General features: G+C 38.2%; 1 protein-coding gene and 2 long non-coding RNA genes across 4 annotated transcripts in view; 2 read left to right on the forward strand and 1 right to left on the reverse strand.

The window, feature by feature from the left end:
* Window positions 1–845, reverse strand: part of LOC308239128 — a 37,402-nt gene extending 36,557 nt beyond the window's left edge. The window contains exon 1 of the long non-coding RNA XR_013959695.1: window positions 664–845. This is a non-coding gene — a long non-coding RNA (uncharacterized lncRNA). The remainder of the gene's footprint in view (window positions 1–663) is intronic.
* Window positions 846–1,109: 264 nt separating this feature from the next.
* On the forward strand, window positions 1,110–15,959 carry LOC308239074. The gene is made up of 5 exons (XR_013959682.1): window positions 1,110–1,610; window positions 3,928–3,996; window positions 4,560–4,643; window positions 10,346–10,414; window positions 15,582–15,959. It is a non-coding gene; the product is annotated as an uncharacterized lncRNA (long non-coding RNA).
* Window positions 15,960–18,047: 2,088 nt separating this feature from the next.
* Window positions 18,048–25,877, forward strand: part of CHD2 (chromodomain helicase DNA binding protein 2) — a 92,792-nt gene continuing 84,962 nt past the window's right edge. The window contains exons 1-2 of one of the 2 annotated variants that reach the window (XM_080651657.1): window positions 18,048–18,705; window positions 19,051–19,183. In XM_080651657.1, the coding sequence (XP_080507783.1) occupies window positions 19,122–19,183 (62 nt within the window). In that variant the 5' untranslated portion in view covers window positions 18,048–18,705; window positions 19,051–19,121. The remainder of the gene's footprint in view (window positions 18,706–19,050; window positions 19,184–25,877) is intronic. The other variant, XM_080651656.1, reaches the window with a different exon arrangement.

Below are 25,877 nucleotides of genomic sequence, written 5' to 3' on the forward strand. Positions count from 1 at the left end.
AGTAGGAAGAAATAATGACAAAAAAACGGGAGATACGCTTAAAGGAAATAAACTCTGTTTTGCCCGATTCTCTGAGAGAAGATGGACCGTGATAATTCAGGCTTCAAACTGCCCAGGTGACAGATATTGCCCCCTAGACCGGCATCGGGCCCAACGGGGACTATGGGATCCCGATTCATGAAGGACTCAGGACACACTAACTGTACCGTGGTCGGCAAACTGCGGCTCGCGAGCCACATGCAGCTCTTTGGCCCCTTGAGTGTGGCTCTTCCACAAAATACCACGGCCTGGGCGACTCTAATTTGGAAGAAGTGGCGTTAGAAGAAGTTTTAAGTTTAAAAAATGCGGCTCTCCAAAGAAATGCCAATCGTGCTGTTGCTATTTGGCTCTGTGGACTAAGGAGTTTGCCGACCACTGCCCTAACAGGCCGTCTCCTCCCAATGGGCAACAGGAAGCTCACACACCCTCAAGTTAAAGCATCTCAAGTCAGGTGGGACCCTGAGGGACGGCCTGGCTGTTGAGAAGAAAAATCTCGAGTCCTCTCTGTCGCTGAGGAGATATGGCTGCTTGCCTTAGGACTGTGAACCTGCGTCGTCGTGTTTGCTTGTCATCCTGTCAGTCATTTTTCCATTTCTAAAAAAAAAAAAAAGAATGTAAAAAAACCTGAATTCAGAAGCACCGAATCCTGAGCTTTTTCCAGAGGCGAAGCAAATATCTCCAGGTCACTGTACCAGTAATTCTGGCCTGGACACCGCGCTAGAACACCCCCAAGTCAGCGCTGAGGGGTCCGCACTGCGGGGCGCAGAGCAACTGTTTCCAACCAGAGGTTTCATCACCCGCCAATCGCTGGCCCCGGCCGCTTCAGAAAACCGAAGTGAATGACACTAAGGCAAGCCTATCGGCGTGGAGAAAGTGGAAGGGGTGGGGTCAGAACTAACCAATAGTATTGAAGCAGTTGTTGTTAAGGGGAAGAGAGACGCCTGCGAGCGTGCGTGAGGACGCTTGGGGGAGAAGGGAGGCGTGCCAGGAAGCGGGCTGAGCCAATGGCCGCGGTGGGCGGGCGGCGGCGCGCGTGCGCGCTGGGATCTGGGGCTGCGGGCGGGAGGCGGGAGGGTGGAGGAGGGGAGCGGGCAGGAACGCCGCGGAGCTGCTGCCGCCGCCGCAGCCGCCGCCGCAGCGAAGAGGCCATGTTGTGTGGTGTGTGGGGCGGGGGGAGGAGGAGGAGGGAGTAAAGCCGAGAGAGGAGACGGGAGAGAGACACCACACACACACGGCACAAGATGGCCGGAGAGGCAGCAGCACCCCGAGCTGTCAGGCGTTCCGCCGCGGCCGCGGGACCCGCCGGCTGGCGGGGAGCTGCGCCCGGGCGGCCCGCAGGCCCGCGGGGGCGAAGCGACCGCGGCCGAGACGAGATCGGCCGCGCGCCGGGGTCGGATCCCCGCGGCAGAGGCGCCCGAAACGGCCGGGCCCACAACGCCGAAAGTGCCGCTGCGGCAGCGGCCGCGAAGGCTCCCCGGGGTCCCGGCGGCTCGATCCGGCGCGGGCGACAGGCCCTGCGCGGGAATCGTGTGCGGGCGACTTCGAGGTGCCGGCGGCTGCGCTCGGACCGGGTAAGTAGCTCCCCGGCCCCCTTTATTGTCCTTTGTCCTTGGGAGGAAAAGCAAAATGTCCTTGAACGTGCGAGCAGGAGGGGGTGGCGGGCTGGGCCTCTCGGCCGGCTCTCTGCAAACCCTGCCGGCGTCGTAGGCTGGCCCCCGAGCGGGCAGCGGCGCCAGGCCCAGGGCCGGGGATGCGGGGGACCCCGCTGCAGACCCTGCGGTGGGCGGGGGGCGGCCTCGCTGCCCGGACCGGCCCCGCCGGGAAAGGGGCGGCGGCGGGTAACCGCAGGCGGGAGCCCGAAGGGGACCGCGCGAGGAGAGCAGAACCCCTTTCCGTTCTGGTGAGTTTATTTTGATGTCGAGGGGACAAGAATCCTTTTTCAGCTTCTCCTCCGGGAGAGCTTTTTCACCTCTTTCCGGTAAGGTGGGAACTCATCTTGACGATCGAGTTTAAAAGAACAATGGAACCCTAGCTACGTTTAAAGAAAAAAAAAAATAAAACTTGTTTGTTTTTTTTTTTCTTTCCCCTTTTGGGTGTTGGCTCTTAACTCTTTCAAAGCCGATTTTGAAAACGGCTGCAGTGCTATCCGATGAGAAGGGACTTACCGCTGATGAAAAACCTTGATGACGTTAAGGTTGTCTTTTTAAAAATGCAAGTTGGAGGAGGAGGAGTGCGTCTGGTATTTCAAAAATGGGAGAGACAAGTTTTCTGTAATGTCAAGGCTGTTTAATGGAAATAGATTTTAATGCCGGGGCTAGGGCGATGACGTCTGGTTAATATAGTTGCATTTGCCGAGTTTATCCGGCTTTCCGATATTTGAATAATGATTAAATACACCGTTTTGGTACTTTGGAAAAGGTCATCAGGAGCCGTTATCTGTAACTTACCACACCTGAATGTTAGAACGTACTTGAGCCAGTTCCTAGACTTTTTTAAAAAGTTTAAGTTCATCATTTTACGATAAAAAAAAATATAATCTGTATCATCACAAGCCGTGGTCGACAAAACTTTTACAAAGGGCTATTTGGACACCAAATCTCCTTTTGAAGTTACTTTCTCGCAGTGTAAATATTAAAGTAGGATTGCTCTCCGGTAATGGACGGAGAAGAGGAGCCATATTTGTTGCATTTGTTGCATGCATGAAAATCTAGATATTCTTAAAACGGAACAGTATTTTAATACGTATCGGTTTCAGAAATTTTGCAGTCCCCTGCCTATGGATTTGGAAAAATGTTTGAGAGGGAATTTTAAGTTTTTGGTTTGCACAGACCGCAAGCGCAAAAACCTTTGTGTATTTTGGGATATATTTGTCTTCATTCTGCGGTATGTGTGTTGTAAAGTGCCTAAAAATACTGTTGGTAAATTACTCAAATTTACCTAGTACTTATAAGATCAAAGGTACTGCTGTAATCGACCGCATTCCGGAAGGTATTTTTGTCGGTAAAATTGTTTTATTTCCGAATAGCATTCATCGAGTGCTACATATTACATCAGTTGCGCATATCTTGATTTTACAGATTCTGTTGTTTAGGTACCAGTTTTGTTTTTTTCAAACGAACGTTTTTGAAATTTTTGGATGCTGAAAGTGGTTTTAAGTGGATATTCTGAATCTGGTATTTCAGAGTCCTTTTTGAATAGTGAAATGCAAAATAATTGTTGGCAGTTTCTACCTCGTAAGATCTTGTTACAAGAGTAATGGGGGAAGGGAGAGACTGAAAGTGTTAAAGACCCTGGTTTGAAATGGAATAAATGTCATAGATACTATGTGTCTGAAACTTGCTTAAAAGACAAAGCTAGTATCCCACTTGGTGAGATCAAATAACTTGTAATTTAAAATTTAAAGTAACCAGTGGCCATTTTAAACTTCACTAATTTCTCCTAGAAGAGTACATTTTTAATTACTCATAATTTTAAAAGGCATTCTTAGATGATAAGGGAAATGTTAATATTGGAGTCTTTGAAAATGGTAAACTTTTCCTTTTTTGTTGTTGTATTGCCTGTCATCAAAAGAAGAAAGATAAAAACAAGGTCATAATCTTAAATCTGTCCAAAGATGTAAATCTTCTGTATTTTTTTATTTCAATGCCTTAGTCACAAGTATTAGTCTATACATCCAAAAGGTGAGGAAAACAAAAGACTGATAGATGTTAAGATAAGAAATAAGCAATCTAAAATGTACAGGTAGTGTGTGGATGAGCTGTCTCTTACATTTATCCATAGATTATTGAATATTTTTTTCTCATTGTTTCATCATACTGAAACTTAGGCCAAGAAATGTTTAAAAATCAAAACATTGATATCATCTTCCTTTTTTTTTTTTTTTTAAAGGTGACTTACAAGATTAAAATAAAATTTGGTTGATGATGGTTCTGAACAAATACAGCTCTTTTATTTGAGGTAAGACTGGGTAAATTTTTATTACTTGGACATAAAAATAAGCTTATTAGGTTTTGTTTTTGTTCTTTGAGAATTTATATTTCCAGCTAGTAGTGATTATGAATATGAGTAAATATCTGAAATAATTTTACAAAGCCTTTAAATCTTTTCATTGGATAGAAAGTATATATGCATAGCCATTGTAACTCAACGGTACTATAGTTTGAATCCCTGGAAGGTCCTTTACGCCTTTGTTTAATTTGGGGAACAAAAAAAGACTAATTATATTTTGAGGAAAACCATGAACCAAAGATACACTTTTTCTTTTTAGGTCCCTAATACACTGTGCAAACAGTTTTAATCTTTTCAATATGTAAATAAATAAATTTATTGGAAAATTTGAGCTAGTTATTATTTCTACTAGTAGATTTTAGGGAAGAACATTTTAAAAATCAAATTTTGTGAGCATAGATTTTAGTTTTTGTTTCTTTTACATAATAAAAAGTTTTAAAACACTTCTCCGTACTTGCTGTTGGTTGGTACATCAATAAATTGCTTAGAATATTTCTTTTTTCCCCAAAAAGAAACCATTTTGAAGACTGAGACCATGGAGTTTTATATCTGAGGATAAAGGAAATCTTTGCAGAAGTCTGTATTTTATATAGCAAGTAAGTAAATGTTTTTACCCACCCATCTGAAATTTAGTGCCTACGACAATTTGAGTAGGAAAATATCAGTAAACTTTGTCAATGAAACAAACGGTAGACTGTTTCTTTATGTCGAAAAGATGAGAAAAAGCCCATCAAATGCCATTTCTTTACATCAAAGCTCTTTTGTATTAACATTGAAATAGTTGACACATGTAGTTTCTATCAGAACAGTAAGACATTAAGTACGTTCCAATAAAATGGTGCTCCAGGTTAAATCAGTAGTTAAGTCATCAAAATTATCTTTACGATCTTAAGTGTACATTCCTTTTGATGATACTGATCACGTTTTAGAAATGGCCTAGAATTTGGCATTTTCGGATCTTAGGATTCTTAAAAGAACTATTATTTCTAAAACTAAAAAGAAAATTTCATATTCTAGTTGCTACTTAATGGATTTTAAATAGTCGCTTTACCCATTTTCATACAAATACAAAATGACTTAGTTTACGGAAAACTAGAATTAAAGCATCCAAAGAGACCTCCATAGCTTAATAATTATTTTTAAGTCGTAAAAGGAAGAAGTAATTTTCAATAAGCATACAATAATTTTACATCTTAAAACTAGATGTGTGAGTGAAAAAAGTGTCCACTGATAATTTTCAGAAAATATTCTTTATTCATAAGTTAATATTGAATGTGAAAATTAATGTCAAGCCGATATTAGTAAGGGTTTGACAGAGAAAATATAATAATAAATATCTTGGGGAATGCTAAGAATAGCCAAATAAGCATTATAAGGGCAAGTTTACCTTTGTCCTTGAAATTTATGTGGAAAATCTTTTTCTAGGTATTTGCTTATTCTATTGATTCAAATCGGTAATAAAGATAATATTTTTATTGCCTTTGCTTTAGTTTAATTTTTCCTTTCCAGTCCTTTGCAATTTGATCAAATTTGTGTTTATCGTATGTGAAAGAAAACGGAATGTTACACCTTTAACTATAGTGTTTTAAAGAGAAAACACGCCACGCAAAATATTCAAAGCATCTTTTATCCCAAGCTTCTTTTTTTTTTTTAGTAACATATTTTGCTCAACAGTTTTTAATTTATTTACTTATTTTTTTTTTAAAATATATTTTATTGATATTTCACAGAGAGAGGAAGGGAGAGGGATAGAGAGCTAGAAACATTGATGAGAGAGAAACATCGATCAGCTGCCTCCTGCACACCTCCCACTGGAGATGTGCCCGCAACCAAGGTACATGCCCCCGACCGGAATCGAACCCGGGACCCTTCAGTCCGCAGGCCGACGCTCTATCCACTGAGCCAAACCGGTTTCGGCTATTTACTTATTTTTATTAATTTCAGAGAGGAAGGGAGAGGGAGAAAGAGATAGAAATATCAATGATGAGAATCATGGATGGGCTACCTCCTGCACGCCCCCTACTGGGGATTGAGCTCGCAATCCAGGCATGTGCCCTTGACTGGAATCGAACCCAGGACCCTTCAGTCTGCAGGCCTATACTCCATCCACTGAGCCAAACCAGCCAGGGCTACCCCAAGCTTCTTTAACACAAATGCCGATGTTAGTTTCCTCTATGCAAATGATTGTCATTCAGATGTGGTTGGCACTTAGAAAATTTGAGAATTGGGCATTGTAAGACAAATGTATGTGAAGTGTGACGTAAACTTAAGTATAAATTGGCAATAAATTTATAATGGCCTACCATAGGTGTAATTTAACCCATAAAATAAATGAATGGTTTAAGGTTAGAAATGTTAAATGATTTCTATTTTTTTAGTATTTATAGAAAAATCTAAACGATGTAGTAACTTCTACTCCAGTCTAATGGAATACAATGCTCCCTTTATCACCAACAAGATAAAGGATTATAATAGATTACATTTTAAGAAGGTTTTCATGTACTTCAGCTGAACTTCATGATAGTGCTTATATTCATTGTTTTGTTATTTGGGGCTTGAACCAAGCTTGTATAATGGGCAATAATAAGTTTGATGGACAAAAATAATGGGTACATGAAGACAAATATAAATGTAGGTACTATTATTTTAAATTACTACATTTCATTAGGAAAGTAAATTACTTAGTTAAATGCTATTTTCTGCTTAGTGGATCAAAGTAGTAAATGTTAAATATTTACTTTTAATTGAGCATTTTTAACCAATTCTTGAATCAAAAAATCCCCCGGTCAAGTTGGTGATTAGTTTGGATTTGCGTTTGTTATCATGGTAATAGCTGTTTAAAAAATTACATTGAGTTCCACAGAAGTGAAAGAAGCCATGCTTATAGTTAATTACAAGTTTTTTTAAAACCATGGCATAACACTTAGAGTCTAGATTATGGGAAATAGATAATTTTGAATATAAACATTTTTTCAAGGTTAGTTTACTGTTTCTCAGTTTCTTAAATTATTAACATACCGGGACTGGGACAGCCAATGAATTTACTCTTTCTCCTGTCTGTTTTAATTCTTTGTTGAGAGGCATAGCGTAAGAGGCAAAAGATAATTTGAGGACATCTCTATCTTCTGCATTAATGAAAGGTAGAGGGGTGTGATAGAGTGGAAAATACACCTGAGATTCAGCAATCAAGAGACCCAGCTTCTAATGTAAATTAGCCCTGTAATGTTGGCATCTTATTCAGTGTACACCTTAGCCTCCTAGCTAGTACAAATTATTTGGAGTTTCCAATCTCTTAAGATACCCTTTAGCTCTTAAATTCTGCTATAAAAATAATAGGATTGTCTATTTCTCTTAGAAAACATGGAGAATAGTTTTTATAATTTTTGCATAGCAAATTATGGAGTTCTATGGTGAAACTGTTTGAATAAGACCAGACCCGTGCAATCATGTACCCGGCATTCTTAATTTTAGGAATTTCCAGGTATTAATAAATAGTATATATGAAGACATTGGAAATTTAATCTTAATTTGTTTTTGAACAATTAAGATTTAGAATGCTGTAGTAAAAAGCATTATTTGCAGTTTTGAAAATGATTATTCGATTGAATGTATTTAAACTTTAGGCTCTGCTTGGGTAGCTTAGTTGGTTAGAGCACCGTTCCAATGGCCAGTTTCAGGTTCGATCTCCAGGCAGGACACATACAAAAAGCAACCAACGGATGCATAAATAAGTGGAACAACAAATCAGTATTTCTCTCTCCTCCCTCCCTCCCTCTCTACATTAAAAAAGTTTATTTTATGTAATGAAACATTGGCAGCTGACCATTGGGATTATAAATGATAATGCCTGGCATAATTAACTTAAGAAATTTCTATGTTTAGATATCATTGTTTTACCAGCTACCTTCCCTTTCCAGATTGAGTGGCTTAATTCAAACTTTCGATGTTCACATTGGCTGTTTTTTCTGAGTGTAAATTAACCATTACAATTTAAATGATTATTTTTACATAGCATTTAAGTAGCATTTTTCCTTACAACAATTTGATAGTTGATTTAAACAGAGTATATAAAGCTACATAGTTTTGTTTTTTGAAAAACAATCCTATGCTTTTGAAACAGCCATTTATATGAAATGAAATATTTCCCAAACAATAAATTATATAATGTGTACTATATAGTAATCATAATAATTTTAATGTAGATTATCATGTTAGATATTTTGCTTCACTTTAATGGTTTGTGAGTTGTCTTGTGGCAGTTTTCTAATGACTATCACTACCTTCTTTTTGTGGAAGAGACTTCATATTTCATAGTGTTCTCAGATCTTATTCTTAGTTTAAACGTTAATTGTTTGAAGGGTTTTAAAAGGTGACAAGCTCAAATATTATAAGAAAAGCGCAAATGGACTAATGATGATAATATAAGACTTGACCAAAACTGTCTTTGCCTTTTATTGTAAAAGGCCCAGGTAGCAAAATGTTTATTTACATGGCACCTGTAATGTCATATTCAATGAGAATCTATAATACTGCAAAATATTGAAGATAGGTAGGAACATGAGCAAAATTATCAACTTGTATAGTCTGCTTAAGAGGACCTTGGCTGCTTCCCCTTCAAAGGAAGGTGCAAAGCACTACGTAGATTTTTGGGAAGGAGCCAGTATGATGGATTATGTCTGTGTTGGCACAAAGTGAGATCCCAGTCCTTGTCTATATTTAGTGGAGGCTAAACCCAGAGGTACGTACTTACATGGGTAGGTAGCTCTTTGTATAAGCACATTATCAGACCAATGCGACATTTCTTTCACCAGTATTCTTTAAATCAGTTACACCCCCCTCTTAGGGGTTATATAAGTTTATTTTACTTGGTTGATTTAAAATGTGTCTTTCTTCAGAAAATCCTCTCTTCCTTATAAAGTCTTCACTAAATTGGAAGCTTAAAAATAAATAATTTCTTTTCTTGTAAATTGCTCTGTTACCCAGTGGGAGGATATTTTGGCACCTTACTCTTAGAGGTAATTTTGAAGCCGACTTTTGCTGTATTGATTGATTAGTCACAATGACTAAAGGGATTTAGACTTGGTAAGAAAATCAGGAACTTGCTTCATAATTGGAAAATTTGAAACCATAGCCTGGAAAAGCATTTGGGTAGCTAAGTTTAACTTAAATCCTAAACTGTGCTTTGGCTTTCTAAAAATTTTTAAATTGCCGTACTTTAATGTTGAACTTCTAAACAGCTTTTTTTGGGTAGGTCAACATATTGTGATTTTTATAATCATACTTTGGAGCAGGAGTGACTGAAAATAGTATTTAACCTATATTCAGAAGATAAACATAGGAAACAACTCTTCCATGTTTAGTTTATGATAGTCTTAACTAGTGAAAAGCATGGATATGATATTTTTGTTATCAAGTATGTATTTTAGAAAGGATTTGAGTTGAGTAGATCAGTACAATTAGTAAAAATAGTTTGAAATTGTGCCTAAGGATTCCCTTTCAACACTTTACCATAGAATAGTGTACATAATAATGTAATAAATACATGATAATTTAAAGTAATATCCTATATAATAAAAGCCCAGTGACCAAATGGCGGATGACCAGAACGACCGGTCGGCTGCTTGCTATGACACGCACTGACCACCAGGGGGCAGACGCTCAACACAGGACCTGTCCCCTAGTGGTCAGTGCGCTCCCACAAAGGGAGCGCTGCTAGGCTGAGTGGGATGAGCAGCGCTCCCACAGTGGGCTGATCCCCGCAAGCCACGGCCTCCACCCGTGCATGAATCCTATGCACCCGGCCTCTAGTGACAATGCATAAAGTGAGAAAACAAGACTACACTTGTAGGTAGGTAATGCAAGTTTTCCTTTAGAACTTTTAAATGTAGACAAATGAAAGACCAGAAGATAAAATAATTTTGTTCTATTAGGTAGTGATGTTGGCTCTATGAAACAACTGGGTCTCAACTCTTGCTGTCCATTTGGTCTACCTGGGGGAGCCCAAATTTTTGCCTTCTCTGTTGGAGTTCTTGGGGACTGAGATTTAGACATTCACGTTTTTTTATGGTAACTCGTTTTATAGGTGAGCCTCCTGTACAGCCAAATTTAAGATCCTCTGCAGTCAAACCTTTTATCTTCTACTTGTTTATATACATACACGTGTCTTGGTCTTCTGGCGAGTGATCCCTACAAGATGTTTCTGAATAAATCATGGCATATTAATACTATTATTATTTTTTTTAAAAAAATATTTTTTTTTTCTCTACGCATAAAATTATATTCTTTTTGTTTTCTGCAGAAATGTGAATCCTGAGACTGAATCTCTAAAGGGCCTGTACAACGTAATAGATGTTGGTGGAAGCATTTAGTAAGTTTACTCAATTTACATGCTTTGTCTGTTTTTAATTTTAAATACGACTTCGGAAATTTTGAGTACCTGAGTCAGAATTATAAAAATACATAGGGATTTAGTGACGCTCAAAGCAACACAAAAAAATAAAACCAGCATGGTTAGATGTGTGTGAAGTTTGTTATCTAAATTTTGCTTATTAATTTATTCTAACCTATTATTTCCTACTTTCTTCACTTAAACTGAGGCAAGATGTATAATGCAGAGAAACCCATATTTGAACATGCTTCTAACCACCTTAGATCTGGGTGTTGGTAAACTCCCCCAATTTTTTTAAAATAAAGTTTTATTGGAACATAGCTCTGCTCTTTCATTTATACATTATCTGTGTCTGCTTTCCCACTACAACTGCAGAGTTGAGAATAGTTGTAGTTAATGGTCACAAACCCTAAAATATTTACTCTCTTGTCCTAGATCCATCTTGATTGTCATCTTGACCCTACGTATGTAGAAATCAGAAGCCCTTGGTTTCTCTAATAGATTTCAGTGTAGTAATGCTAATAAATTAAGTAATCCTGAACTTCCCTTTTTTGAAGTCCTAATAATAATTTCTTCTGACATTGGGGTTATGCTCTGATATTAGAAGACTTGGTTACAAGTACTATGGAGCAGTTTTTCCAACTCCTGACCTGAGAAATAGTGGGAAACGAGTTAGTGGTGAGGCTGTGTAACGGAATTTGGATGAATTCTCAAAAGGATTTATTACTGGAAAAATTTTACATATGATTACATACTAACTGTTTCTTAAATACACTTATTTTTGAATCACATTTGGAAATTAGATTCTAGATAAATTTTTTATTCTAATTTACTATTTCAACTTCCATTGTATAAGTGGCCATTAAGGCCTGCAAAATTAATGTTCTTTTTTTTTAAATGTGAGTGGTGAGGGCAGAGATGAAAACTTTCCTAATATAGTACAATTGTTGACCTTGTCTTATCAAATATTTTGAAGAGATTAATTGCCTGGCATATAGTGGATCCTCAATAAGTACTTGTTGATTATTTTATATAGTGTCTATTAAACATTTATCAACTAAGTGTTTTGTGTATAATAAAAAAACAAACTGAAATTCATTATTGAAACATTAGTTTTAATACTTTATTAATTTTTTCAGTGTGCCTGAAAGCTAAAACCTTGGACTCAGTAACAATTAAAACTGACAAGAAACTACAACTCTCAATCTCTTAAGCACATGTAGTCGACTATTAAAACTAATAGGGGCAATGGGGAAGATTTCATTTGATTGCAAGACTTTTAAGATGACTCAGTTATAATTAACAGTTGGCTGGTCTTTCTCAGATCATTTTGTAGTTAGTTTTTATGCCCACTTTATTAAGACCCAGACTTTTTTTAAAAAAAAATATATTTTTATTGATTTCAGAGAGGGAGAGAGAAACATCAATGATGAGAGGATCATTGATCGGCTGCCTCCTGCATGCCCCCTACTGGGGATCAAGCCTGCAACCCTGGCATGTGCCCTTGACTGGAATCGAACCCAGGACCCTTCTGATAGAGCATCAGTCCCTAGGCTGATGCTCTATCCACTGAGCCAAACCTGCTAAGGCAAGACCCGGAGTTGTTAATACACTGTAATCCTATAAAGGATTTGAGCTCTTACTGGGTAGTGAGAGAAAATAGGAATTTTCTATGAAATGTTTTCATATTAAAGACCAATACAAAGAATATTAAAATCAAGCCATAATCACCAAGAACAAAACTTTATTAATTACATGATGGGAAATACCAGTTTCTGTTCTGGATTATAATTTTATATCCATCTATTCCTTTGGTTTTGCAATAAGTGTTCCAGTTTTAAGATGACTTGGTAATTTGTGGCATTATTAGAGTCCCCTGTTTTTAAAATTAAGAATCATTTATCACTTCTTTGTCTTTGTATTTCTTCCTGTACCCCACATTTTTGTTGAGCTTAGAAATTGGGGTTGGGAAGTAGAGATAAGGAAATTACTTATTTTGGGGGAATACCTCTTAAACTCAATTCTGTAATGAACCATTTACTTGCATTTGAGTTAACAGTGCTTTATTTACAATGTCTCTGTTTTTGGAATAAATTTACTGAATCAGAATTGAAACAGAAGATCTCCTTAATTTTATGTTTTTTTTGGATGTACAGGATTTGCGAATTTTAAGAGGTAGCAATTCCTAGTTTCTTGATATAGTATCCTTTACCTTTGCTTGTGGGATTTACCTTAGAACAAGCAATTTTCCATAAAAAGAAGACATAAACTAGTGAACATCATAGTAGAAGAGTCTAACTTTCCATAGTATGAGCTTGAAGCTTACCTTTTATGTGAAATAAAAGATCTGGGTCTCTTTGATGATGTTATTCTAGATCAAACCATTATCTCTCCAGTGTGTGTATAGCCATTTACACATTACTGGAGAGACATAGAGTAGTAGGCTTTGATATCAAAACTCTACTCAGTTTTTTGTACTGATGTTATATTAGTGCAACACTAAATTGTCTCTTTAAAGCAGAAAGTGTTTTAAGTAATTGACTCCATGATTCTATGGATTCTTCAGAGATTTCATTACTGTTGGAATATGTTACATGAATTTAGTAAGGTTAGTTTGTAGGTCCCCAAGTACTGATTATCGTGGTATATCGGAGTAATAGCTAACATTTATTGAGGTCTTTGTATATGCCAGGTAATATAAATGCTATAAAGATGCTACCTCATTTAAGCCTCACTACTGCTACATGAGGTAGGTACTGCTCTAACTCTCACAAATGAACTGGATTTTGTTACCAAGAATATTTCTAGGCTCAAAGAACTCATGCCTGCTTTCTTTTAATTTTTCAACATAACCGTGCTTATTAGCAATTTTAGGTTTTGTAAGAATTAGGAATTCCATGAAAACGAATGGCTTACTCCTAAATCCCCTACTTTTCTTTTAGGTGCTTTGATGCTTGACTGAGCACTTTTACTTATTAAAAAGATTCTTACTTTTGGCTTTTGATTGACTTGAAGGAATACAGATTGATCATGGTTTTTAATGTTACAGAAGTGTCTGCTTTCTTTTAGCATTCTTTTTTTTTTTCAATTCCCAGCCCCACCCCCTTTTACCATCTTATATATATGACATTATATGTGGCAGAATGACCAATATGTTAGTTTTTTTCTAATTTATTTTTATCACACAAGCTAGTGATTTTGAGTAATTTTGGAATGATTTTAATTTCACTAGGCTTGTTTTTTTTAATTTAAAGAATAATGCACTTTAAAAGGAAATTTTATATGAAGTCCTGGATAAATTTACCTCTTATTCTGTGGCAGAAGAATATAGAGCATTGATTTATCATTTCATGTACTCAGTTGAATAAATTGCACCTATAGACATCGAAATGATTGTAACTTGATATCAATGCTTTAGTTTCAGTGTTCATCATAGTAGTATTTACTTCCCCAACTTCATTTAGAGCTTGATTTTGCATCAAAACAATAGCGATTAGGGGAAAATTGGTTTATAATTAACTCTGCAAGAGGAATGAAGGCATTTTTATAGTTCTATATAGAAGTGTATATCCCTTAATATAAAAGGATGAACAATTCAGCTGGAATGAACAATTCAGATCACATTTTACTGATGTGGGGAATGAATGAGTTTCAGGCTGGAGAGAAATTGGCAAAATAAGGAGAAATACTTTTGTTTATTACTGATTTCGTGACACTCATTTTCAGTAGTTTTCTAAAATATAGATGGTAGTGTTTCTTGGTTAACTAAATAGTTTATTAAGTAGATTTTTTAATTGTATACTAGAGGCCTGATGCACGAAATTTGTGCAAGGGGCTCAGCTTTGTCCAGAAGGACGTCCGGTCTAATTAGCATATTATGCTTTTATTATTATAGATTATTATAGATAGTAGACAACAAATTCTAATTTTAGTTTAGGATACAAGGTATTAACTACCTAATGAGCAAAAATGCTATTATATTTAATAACTTCTTAGTCACCCAGACTTTATAAATTTAGTTTGAGAGCTGCATAATTTATAGAGAAGACCAGGGCTAAAACTTATATTTGCAATTATGTTGATCCTGATTCATCAGGATTATTTATTTAATGTTAAAATCACCTGGCTTCCCACTTACCCTTTCATTCAAAGTAGTTGAGTAATATATTTGTCATTCTCTGGGAAACATTTGATATTTTGGCAGTGAGAGTATTTTATTTGTATATAATTTTCAATCTGATAGCATTTAATGGCAAATATCAAATAAGCCAAGCTGACACTTTGCCTTTTTAATCTTTTTTTATCCTAGTGCCTACATATTTCCAGCATTCTCAGATATGTAGCTAAAGATAGTGGCATTTTTATTGTCTATTTGCGATATTCTAAGCAAAATTAACATCTATTGGACTGGAAAACTGTGCTGTGATTGATCCACTGCTTTGTTTTCTTTTATCCCCTAGGATTCTTTTACATAATTAGCTTTTGTGTGTGTGTGTGTGTTTGTTTTTTTGTCTTTTTTGAAGAAGATTGGAAAGTTCTTCATTGAGATTTAAAATCCATAGTGTTGCTGTAATTTAGCTTTCCAGGATTTTTGAATTTGAATTTTTGTCTTCTACAGACACTAAAACAGTATCACATTTAACTAGTAAAAATTTATCTCTTTACTGCTACTTTTTAAAAAAATATATATATTTTTATTGATTTCAGAGAGGAAAGGAGAGGGGGAGAGAGATAGAAACATCAATGATGAGAGAGGATCATTGGTTGCCTTCGGCACGTCCCCCACTGGGGATTGAAGCCGCAACCTGGGCATGTGCCCTGACCTGGAATCGAACCATGGCCTGATTCATGCTTAACCACTGAGCTAAGCTGGCCAGGCTACTGCTACTTTTTTTATGGTTACATGTGTATCTGTGATAGTAAAAGAACTTCGTTACTTGTGTACAGTCTTTGATTCTCTCATTGACAAGTTGTGTGTGTAGTACATGCAACTTTAAACAAGAGAGTTTCATAGTTTAAAGTTGTTAGAAAATTAAAGCTTTGTGTATGGTAAGAGTGTCTTCAAGGTGGGTGGATGTTCTCTGTTTGAAGGAATGAGATTATTGGTATTCCAACAGCGTTTTTTTCTTTTAATGTTTTCATCAAGCACCCAATCAGCTTGAAGAGTCTCAAATGGACCCTACCACTGAGAAATCAAGATGGCAGTCCACTGTGGGGAATAGAGGAAAATGGATTAATTCAAGAGTGCTGTGATAATACACAACCAAGACAGGGTTCTTTTAACATGGATTTCATGAAATGAATGAAGACAATAGGTTTCTTACCAACACAGATGGACAGTGGATTTGACTTTCTAAAGACTTTTTGTATCATTAAACAAGTCCATTTTTGACATTTGGAGATGAAAGATGGCACGTTAACAGAGATGATAGTTTGTACATCTGGAATTTTTTTCAGTTTGATTTGTATGAATATGACCTTGTGAAATGTTAACTTTAATAAAGTTTCTAACACTTTAAAATTTCTCAGTTTGGGCTTTTTTTTTTTTAAAGCTGAAGAGTCATTACATTAAGTGTTCAGTTATCGCCGTAAATAACAATTTGGCCTTTACAGTTGTCCAGCAGTGAAGTGTATTGAATAAAGCTGGTAAAATGGCAATGGTGTACTGGAAAATATTTTACTTCGTTGATTAAGACTTATTTCCACAAGTTGTGGAAATTTATTTGTGCTTTAAGAAATAGGCGTTTGGTTAAATGCTGTTTTATGCTTTCTCAAATATCTTGCAAAATGACCAACCAATAGGTAACAATAGAATCTTTAACTTGCCATATGATTTTAATGAACGTTTAAAACAAAATGCATTTTGTCTCAAAATTCAGGATGAGTGATACAGTATTTTTCTGAATTTTGTGTTGATGAAAAGGTCTTTTTAATCTGCACTTAATATTGAAAATAAAACATCTTGCAATAGAATAGTCATCTGAACAAAACAGATGCCTCTTACTGTCTTTAGTTAATGTTAGTGGAAGAAATGTTGGATTTATTAGGGAAATGTCCTTTAAGATATTCATAAAAGGCCTTACAATTTTGGTGGCAATATTGTCTATAATATACTTTATGTAAATATAAAATAGGAATATTCTATATTTTTCTTATTCTCTACATTTAGGAATTTAGAATAAATCACACCACGTCACAGATGACTTATATTTGATTTCCAGGTGAATACTGGCATTTTATTGATAATCAAGTGATACTAAGTTTATAAATGGGTGGTAGGCTTTATTTTGATAAACCAAATCGATTGTTGATATTTTCCCATTATACATGGAAAGTTCAGCTTGATGTGTTTTTGTGTGTGTGTGAGAGAAAATAGCTAATCATACTGTGATTTGTGATTAATGTCAAATACTATAGCACACATATCCATTATCAGTACATGTGCAGTGTTCGAAGTGATTGGTTTGTATATATCAAAAGTGGAATTTTGGATTTGGATTTTGGTACAAATTTACCTTTTGTAGAAAGCGTGGAATTGAAACTGGGTTTTGATTATGGCTTTTACATTGACCTAGATGCAACTTGTTGCTTTTGTTGGGTATAAAGCGAAAATGGATATCATCAGTGAGGAAAGGACATTGTTCTGGAAGAGTATAATGTCGAGTAGGGAAAGTTTATTTGATTTCTTTTTTTGATGTGTGAATATTTTCTTGGGTGCTTTTTGAGAGAAAAAGTCGTGAACAATTTGTTTTTGGCATTAGTATTAATTTTGTTTTCCATAGATGTTATGGTTTTGATATTTAGGAGAATTTGTCCTGTGACATTCATTACTTTGATAACTTGCTGTCAGATGTGACCTATTAACTATTGTCAAAAATCTGAACATACTTAGAAATTGATTTGAGATACAAGGGGAGAGTTGGGGATATATGTGTTGTGTTGGTTTTGGAGGTCCAGTTTCTTGGATTTGTTATTTGAAAGGACAATGGTAGTTCCATATTATTGAGTTTAATAACTTTGTTTTGCCTGAATCAATGTGGGAAGTAAATATATTGTGATTTTGAGATTTGGGGAGGGGGTGTTAAGTTTGCAAGGTTATAGAATGGGTTAAAGAATTCTGTGAAAGTAGAAAAAAAATTGAGATTCTCAAATAAAAACTAGTTGCATTAATTTTTGCTCTAATGCAACTGAACACTAGGGAGGCGCTCTTGAGTTGTACCCCTTTCTTCCAGTTGGGATGGAAAATGCCCCCTAATTTGGTCTTTAGATAATTTTAGGCTTCATAAAGAAGTCAAACTTGAAGTTAATTTATGAAATTGAGATTTTGCTTTTATTTAGAAACCATTTTACCCTGGGTGGGGTTAATTTTTAAAAAGACTAATATTAAGATGAGCTTAAAATTTTCTAAGAATTATCCCTTTTTCAAAATGGCTTTATAAAACACCACTTCCTGTCCAGAAAGGAAGTTATTTTAGCTCAAGGACTGAACTATTTAGCAGATCTTTAGACAAAAGGAACAAATTACATTTCTTTCTGGCTTAAAAAGGGTGCTTGAGCCAGAGGGGGTTAAGAAACCCTCCCCCCTTCCCCTGATGGGGTGGTCTGGAGGGGCAGGGAGGTGTGGGGATGTGGGGTCCTCAGGCTCCCTGGGATGGAAGATCTTTTTTCTTCTTTTTTTTTTTTTGGTGGAGATGAAGGGGTGGGTCTATGGTACATCACCTGAGTTGTGGGGTAAATGTAGAGAGTGTCAATCAAAGGCAGAGCTCTCAGAGCTGGGAAGGAGGCTCTAGATGGCGGCTGTGCCTTAGAGAGAGCGCGCGCTGCTCCCTGCCTTCGCCTCACTTTACGCAACTTTCCCCAACTTTCGGGCCGCCTCAGGGGGCCCCCGCAGCCCCCTGCCTCTCCTAGAGACCGACTGGGGTCGATTCGAACCCCTTTTAGGGGGAAAAGCAGCTTTTTGGGGCTTTCTTTTCGTGCCTTGTTGGAAAGAAGCAGCCGTACTGAGAGCCCAGGTCGTTGTTTTTTCCAGCTTAGAAGCCATGGCGCACCTCCATTTTTGTGCGCTCTCCTAATGAGGTTTTTTCCCTTCCGTACCCGTTTCGGGATTAATTGTGGCTTTATTTTTTTTGACCCGTTAACAGATTGGAGGATTGTTTTATTTATTTTTCGTTTTTTCACGGAGAATTTTGTTTTTATTTTTAATTGTTTGGGATCTGATCTATTTCTACTACTAGATAGGACTCTTGCTTTGGACCTACTACATGGATCAGGTAAGTTCATGATCGTTAGTGATAATTTAAAAGATTTATAGGTGAAAGTTGGCTTTATTTTCGGTAAATAGGAGAAATTCCTGGATGACGCAATAAGATAAAGAGCTTGTTATTTGTATCCAGTGTGTTACTTTGAGAAACTTTCCGTATTGATAAGAGATGATTCCCCCTGTTCCGTGTGTCTTGTTTTTTTTTTTTTTTAAAGGTAAAACTAGAAATATTTTTGCTTTTCGGTGCTTACCGCTGTTGTATTATAACAATATCGTTACATGCTCAGGACTTTGTTCCTGGTCATAAAACCATCGCTAGAAGCTGGGACCTTACCTTTCTTTCAACTTTTGACAGTAAATACCTGGGCACAGGACTTCAAAGCAAACACAGATTTCCCCTCCCCCTTAATATTTAAGAATTAAAAGATGATGAGAAATAAGGACAAAAGCCAAGAGGAGGACAGTTCGCCACACAGCAATGCATCGAGGTATGGAGCGATCAACTTTCTTCCTTTTTTCTTTTTTTTGGGGGGGAAACCTCAGCTTACATTGTTCACCTTGACAGGCCAGGGTGGCTGTCTGTATTGTTGTAAGTATTTGACTAATTTGGATTCGTTTTTTTTAAAGCGTGACCTTGAGATGGCTCATATGCCACACCCTAATTTTTTGGTAGCAATTTCTGAAAGTTGAGTTGACTTAAGGCCTCTTACAGCAGGCTAAAGGTAAGGTACCTTTATCCGAGGGGGACTTTCCTGCAGACTGCCGTTTTTCTGTCAATAAATTTCAGGTTTTAGGTTTTCGGGCTGTAGAAAAATGACCTTGTCGGTTTAGCCATTGCTGCATTGCACCATTTTACATACAAGGCAGATTTTTTTTCTTTGAAGAAACCAGGACGCCCAAACTTGTAACCGAAGGCCATAGAGGAGCCTTGTGGTAGTAAATTATAGTAAATAGACATTTGAGAAAGTTATATGAATGAAAAAATGTACATTTTAAAGGGAATTTGCAAAAGGGACCCTTTGACGGATGCCTCTCAGTGTATATTTTTATTTCATTCTGCATTTCTTTGGATACCTTTGGCATTTTAAGACATTTTGATAGGATTTATCAAAACCTTTAGTCGATGGTTACAGTTCCTGCATTTATGAAATTAAATCTGATCCCAGAAATCCAGGAGCACTCTTTTAATATACGCCTGCTTTGTGATTGTTGCTGAGATTAAAATTGTGTATTTTACTTGTAAAATACTTTAAGGTTTACATTTGTATGCTTATATTCAGACAATGCTCTTTCTGGTTGGTAGGGTTAGTAGTATATTATCCTGGCACTTTAGTTATAGCTGCTTTACATTTATTGATTTATTTCAACAGTGTCTCCTGGAATGCTTTATCTTCTGAAGCTTACACATGTACTGTTCAAATCGTGATTTGTTTCACATTTTTGGAGTACCTTATTAGTGACTAAGTAATAAAGCTTCTGAGATGTTTTGTATGATCTGTATATTAATTTTGAAAGTACATGCATGCATTTCTTGATGTGTGTTCTTATAAATTGCCATGTTACCAATTTGAAATCATGTAGTTAATAAGGATGTGATTGATGATATGATTTTCCTTCCTACTTTTTCTTTTACTTTTGTAATCTTATATAAATAATACGCTTTTTTTACAATCAGGGCAGTGAATATGAAAGTTTTGAACGTGGTTTATCACAAATGATGAATTTTACTTGTTTCATTAGCCCTCACCTATTTTGACCCTTGCTTTCACAAATACCTTTCCACATTCTTTTGCAAATTGAGTTGTCACCTAGTTTGGGCTGTGTCCTTTGAACTGAAGTGCCCTTGTAATTACCTAGGTTAGATTTAGGACAGAAAACTTCGCCATTAATCCCACACTGATTTTTTTTGTCTGAAAAGTAGTAGTGATTTGAAGAAACAGGAATCCCCACCAATACTTGACAAATTACTGAAGATTCAGTACCTACAATTGATAGTCCCTTGAGTATGATTTGCATAGTCTCACCTGGGGTATGGCTTTCTTATGCAAGGTTTGTGGTTAACCTTGATCAAACTCTGCTTTCTAATTTAAAAAAGTCAAGCAGTGTTGTTTTTCTTTTAATAATTTACTTCACCTGGAAATCTACTTTGAAGTGGTCCTGCATTTGCCTGCTGTCAGTGGGGTGGAGGGTTTCAGAGCAGGGCTGTCCTTTTAAATGCATTTTGTCAGGTACATTTTGACTCGTGTACCTGATGAATGTCCACAAATATTTGCAAGACTCCTTGATGAGACCATGGAGACTTAAATTTACTTGAATGATAGATACCCTAAATTGAATACCTTGACACATGTACATAATTATGACATCACTTCCTTTTCAAATTGTAAAGCTCCAGGATTCAGTGGTGTTTTATTGGAGTAGGTTATTTTTTTGTGGGTTCACGTAAAGGAGGCTGTCTCTAACTCTCACTTGGTTCCTTAATCCATCAGAATTTCCCCACCAGGGACCTGTTTCCATGTCACAAAGTCTGCTCTGGAGGGAATGCTACAAAAACCACTTTTGCAGGAGAGGCAGGGAGACGTTGGCAGGGCCAAGTCAACTTTGGTCTGAGAATTACTTTAGGAGCTGAAGGGATTGGGTGCACGTTCCCTCTTTTTGGAAATAATGCAGTACTTAACCAGTCATTATGTAACTTTATTCTTTCCAAGTTAATATTTAAGCATAACGTTACACTTCGTGTAGCATGACTTTTGAGGAGTCAAAAGTTCCCTTACAAATATAAGATTTTAACAGTGTTGGATACCTGTGAAGTTTCTACATATTTAAAACAAAGTTGCAGTGGTGGACCTGTATAGAAATGCACACCACAGACTTGGGTAAATAATAGACATTTTGGGGTAACTCAGGAATATCCAAGGATGCAAGCAGGAGCGAAGGGAACCAGAATGGAAGTGTGTGTGCACAGAATTCTGTGTTCTGGGGCTCCTCCGCCTTTGCAATTTATCTTTCACAACCCAGACCGTTTATTAGGTTTATCTCCAAATCGTCTGCCTTCGAACCAGATTTATTTTGATAAGCCGGGGTGTGGTGAAAATCATCTGCTTTGTAATCAGCTTTTAAGCAGTTAGTCTAAAACCCTGGGGATGTTTAGATATGGTAAATGCAATTGCTTGTGGACTGTAAAAGTCAGTTTTTTAAGTGGCAGCCATTTTATGACACTGATAATTCTTACGGATCGGGAGTTTTGAGGAGATTGCAAATAAAGCGAATGGAAACCTGAAATACCAAAACCTCTCTTTTCTCCCCCCTCTCCTCTTTTGGTTCTCTGGTGCTAAAATAAAAGGCATCTCGGTACTTAGCGCTGACAGCAGCTCGGTGAGCCCCTGGCATCTTGGTGCAGGTCCAGCTCAGTCACAAAATGGCTGTTCCTTTGTGCCGCAGCGCTGACAGACATACTGCATTGCACTGTGTACTCGCCAAACAGCAGGAAGTTGCCGTGCCGAGTTCAAAGGCCGGCCGGCGCCGGCGCCGAGAGCTGATTGGCTGAGCGCACGCCTGGTAACAGCAGGTCAACAGCGTCGGCCCCGCCTCCTGACGTCAGGCGTGCCGCCGCCGATTTGCGTGGACGTCGTGACGTCAGCCGCGTGCGCAGCCCGGGCGCTTTCACGCCAGGCGTGTGGAGGGCGGGAGGGGAAAGGGAAGGGAGCGGCGCTCTGGCTGGGACTTTCCGGTGGGCGGCCACTTCTCTGAACGATCTCGCTGCGGGCGGTTTTCCGCCCTCTTCCCGCGGCCCACACCCTGCAGCTGGTATTCCTTTGCCCTTCCCTGCGAAAGGTTTTCCTCTTTTAGAAACAGCTTTTGCTTTGGAGAAAGTAAAAGGCCGGCGAAAGTACAGCCCTAGTAGGAAACCTTCCGGCCGTGTTCAACATTTTTCGCCCTCTTTCCCGCTGTCCCAGCGGGCCTTATATTTCCCCCCTGGCCCCCCTTTTCTGTTCCATGTGATTAGTGGGTCTAATTTTGTTACCATTGTCCAAAACCATTTCGCTGTCAGAGGAGGCATTTTTATTTGAATTTTTATTTCCATTAACACATGGCCCTTAAACAAAGGGACGATTATTGGAATCCGTCCCCGTGCATTTTTTTCTTGGTACCATACACTTCCTGAATTGGCATTTGATGGAAAAAAAGCTCAGGTCAGTATGTGCGAAGTGGTTTGCTTTCAAGATACAATTAAGTAGAAAAATAGCAGGAATTTCCACCTGGCTGTAAATAGTAGGTTAACCTAAGAGAGAATACAGCACGAGGCACCCATTATTATGCAAACAGATGTTAGGAAACGAAGTGTTAAACACGTGCTAAGGAAAAGAGACTCCCACATTTAGCTTACAGCGCAGTCACTTGGCAAAATCTTGGAAAACATCTCAAGGAAATTTTAATTGAGTCCCCATTCAGGGGATTTTTATTCAGTCCCGATAAATGTGAAAATACTCCAGGGATGATCGTGGTCTGCCTTGTTTGGAAAGATTTCTGGTTAAAAATAAATCTCAGTTCACCGACGAATGACATACAGGCACAAGTAATGAATTTAAGCATGAAGGCAAGACCATATTCATGTTTTTCTGTTGTACCAGACGATAGGATTTTTCCTGTGTCATTGGGGTATTTCTGTTCTTTCTTTGAGGGTGACAGGAGTGAAGTTTCATGTAGTTGGCCATAGGTCAGCAATTTCTTCAGTAAAATATCTTCAAAAGAGATGTGGCCCTTCGGAGTGTAGGTACAATGTTTACCTGGGCGTATATTAACGTTCCTGAATTAAGTTTATAAAAGGTAAAATGCATTAGGTTTTGTAGGTTCTCGTCGTTGTGGCACTTGGGCAGAATTCTTTGGCTATTTTATGGAAAATGTAGGTGGAGCTGGGTTTTCAGACTTGCTAATCAAAGGTCCAGTAAGTGATTTTAAAAACTTTACGGTCAAGTAAATGATAACGCATTGAGTAGCCTTAGCGACAAGTTCTGTAGAACGGGATCATTAACTGGCATTTCCAACCTCTTAGAAAGCGCATGTGCAGCAGCAACAAGAGCCAAGGTTTTTTTTAAAATGTTTATTGAGATTTGTTTTAACATTTTCATGTCTGCTGAATTCCTTTTCGTATTTCCTTACGTTCCTAATCTCGGGATAGAATTAAGTAGCGGTGCAGTCCTGTTTCCGGGATCTAAACTATTCTGCTGAAGATGTTTTACCCCATAGAACAGATGTCGTTACTAAGTGAGTTAAGATGCACCTGATAATATAGCAATTTATCTGAACTGGATGCATGCCACTTGAGCCAATTAATGACGGTTTGATCGAACCAGCGTATTGGGTCTGGTTCTCGAACCTTCGCTGTGTTTCCTTCCCGTGTTCGCCCTGGGAAAGTGTTGGCAAATCTTCCCTCTCTCCCTCTTATGGGCTCTTGCTTTGAAAAGACCTGCAGCTTCCTAGATTGCCATTTGGCTCTTTGGAGATGGACATCTTTTGTACAGATTACGGGGCCACAGGAAGGTGGGCCAACTGTTTGATAAGGGTTTTAGTTGTAAGTGTGTTAGCAGGCTATTGCTGGAGAGCAGAATCTGGAGGTTTAAGATGCATTTTACCTGACAGTACCTGAATCTCACATTTTTAACCATTAGTGCCGCCCCCCCTTCCCGCCCCCCCCCCCCCATACAGCAATCCCCTCACATTTGTAATTCATCTTGAGGCCACCTGAGATTTCCGAACTCCTGTCATTTCTCCCATAAAACGTAGCACAATAAACTTGTTCCTGATACAAAAATTGAGTGAGTGCTCTGGGAGACATCCAGTAAAATTTTTTTTTTTAATCCTTAGAATTCAATTGGCTTTCCTGAAATCTGACGTGGGGGTGGGTGGGGTTTACTTTAGCAAAGAAAACTGTTGTTTTTTTTGTTTGTTTTTTTTTTGGTTGTTTCATCTCTTGGTTTTATCATTAACACAGACCACGCAGGTGAGAGTGTTATTTTTTTAAACACCTACGTTGTTTTTATACAAATACAAAGAACTGTGTTGGTTTACTTCTGCTGGGTGCTTATCACTGAGCCATTTCCTCCTGCATCCCAGCCTGAGCGGGCTTTGAAGTCAAGTCTGAAGTCAGCAAAATTGACTCATCAAATGCCAGGGTTGGAGCACATTGTTTTTATATGTTTGTTAGGCCCTTTCCCCCTATTCAGTCTAAACTTGAATTGGTGGGGCAAGTGAAAAAGCTATGCGGTCTACCTTTGTAGTTGATGAGGTGCGGGACAGGGCATTGCTTTATGAAATAAATCCTGGAGAATGGAGGTGTATGGAAGCCATCCTTGCTACATTTCTTTCTTTCTGTTTAAAGATACTTTTACTGATTTCAGAGAGGGAGAGAGAGAGACAGAAAGAGAAAGAAACATCAATGATAAGAGAGAATTGGCTGCATGCCCCACACTGGGATCAAGCCTGCAACCTGGGCATGTGCCCAAGTGGGAATCGAACCGTGACCTCCTGGTCCAAGCTCAGCCACTGAGCCACGCCGGCCCGGCCATGCTACATTTCTTAAACAGTTCCAATGTAGCATGTTATCGTTACCACGTTTGGTTAGGACAGTGGTCGGCAAACTCCTTAGTCAACAGAGCCAAATATCAACAGTACAACGATTGAAATTTCTTTTGAGAGCCTAATTTTTTAAACTTCTTCTAACGCCACTGCTTCAAATAGACTTGCCCAGGCCGTGGTATTTTGTGGAAGAGCCACACACCAGGGTCCAAAGAGCCGCATGTGGCTCGCGAGCCGCAGTTTGCCGACCACGGGGTTAGGAGACACCGTTCTTTTGGTATTTCTTCGCTATCTTCTGGGCTTGATTTCATACTGAAAGGGTTTACATTCTCTTTCCTGGAGCGTCCCCATGGTTGGGGGGTGGTGTGATCGCCTGGTCTGCGTGGGTGAATGTTGTAGAAGGGCCCTGGGGGGGGGGGGGCATCGTGCTAAGGATAGCCCTGATTTTATACTTGGGATCCAGTTCTCCTGAGTTGTCTCGTGAGTTGTCTTGTCATTGGTTTCAGGGGTCCTCAAACTTTTTAAACAGGGGGCCAGTTCACTGTCCCTCAGACCGTTGGAGGGCCAGACTATAGTTTAAAAAAAAAACTATGAACAAATTCCTAT

This window comes from Plecotus auritus, assembly GCF_963455305.1.
Source record: "Plecotus auritus genome assembly, chromosome: 15".
NCBI lineage: Eukaryota > Metazoa > Chordata > Mammalia > Chiroptera > Vespertilionidae > Plecotus > Plecotus auritus.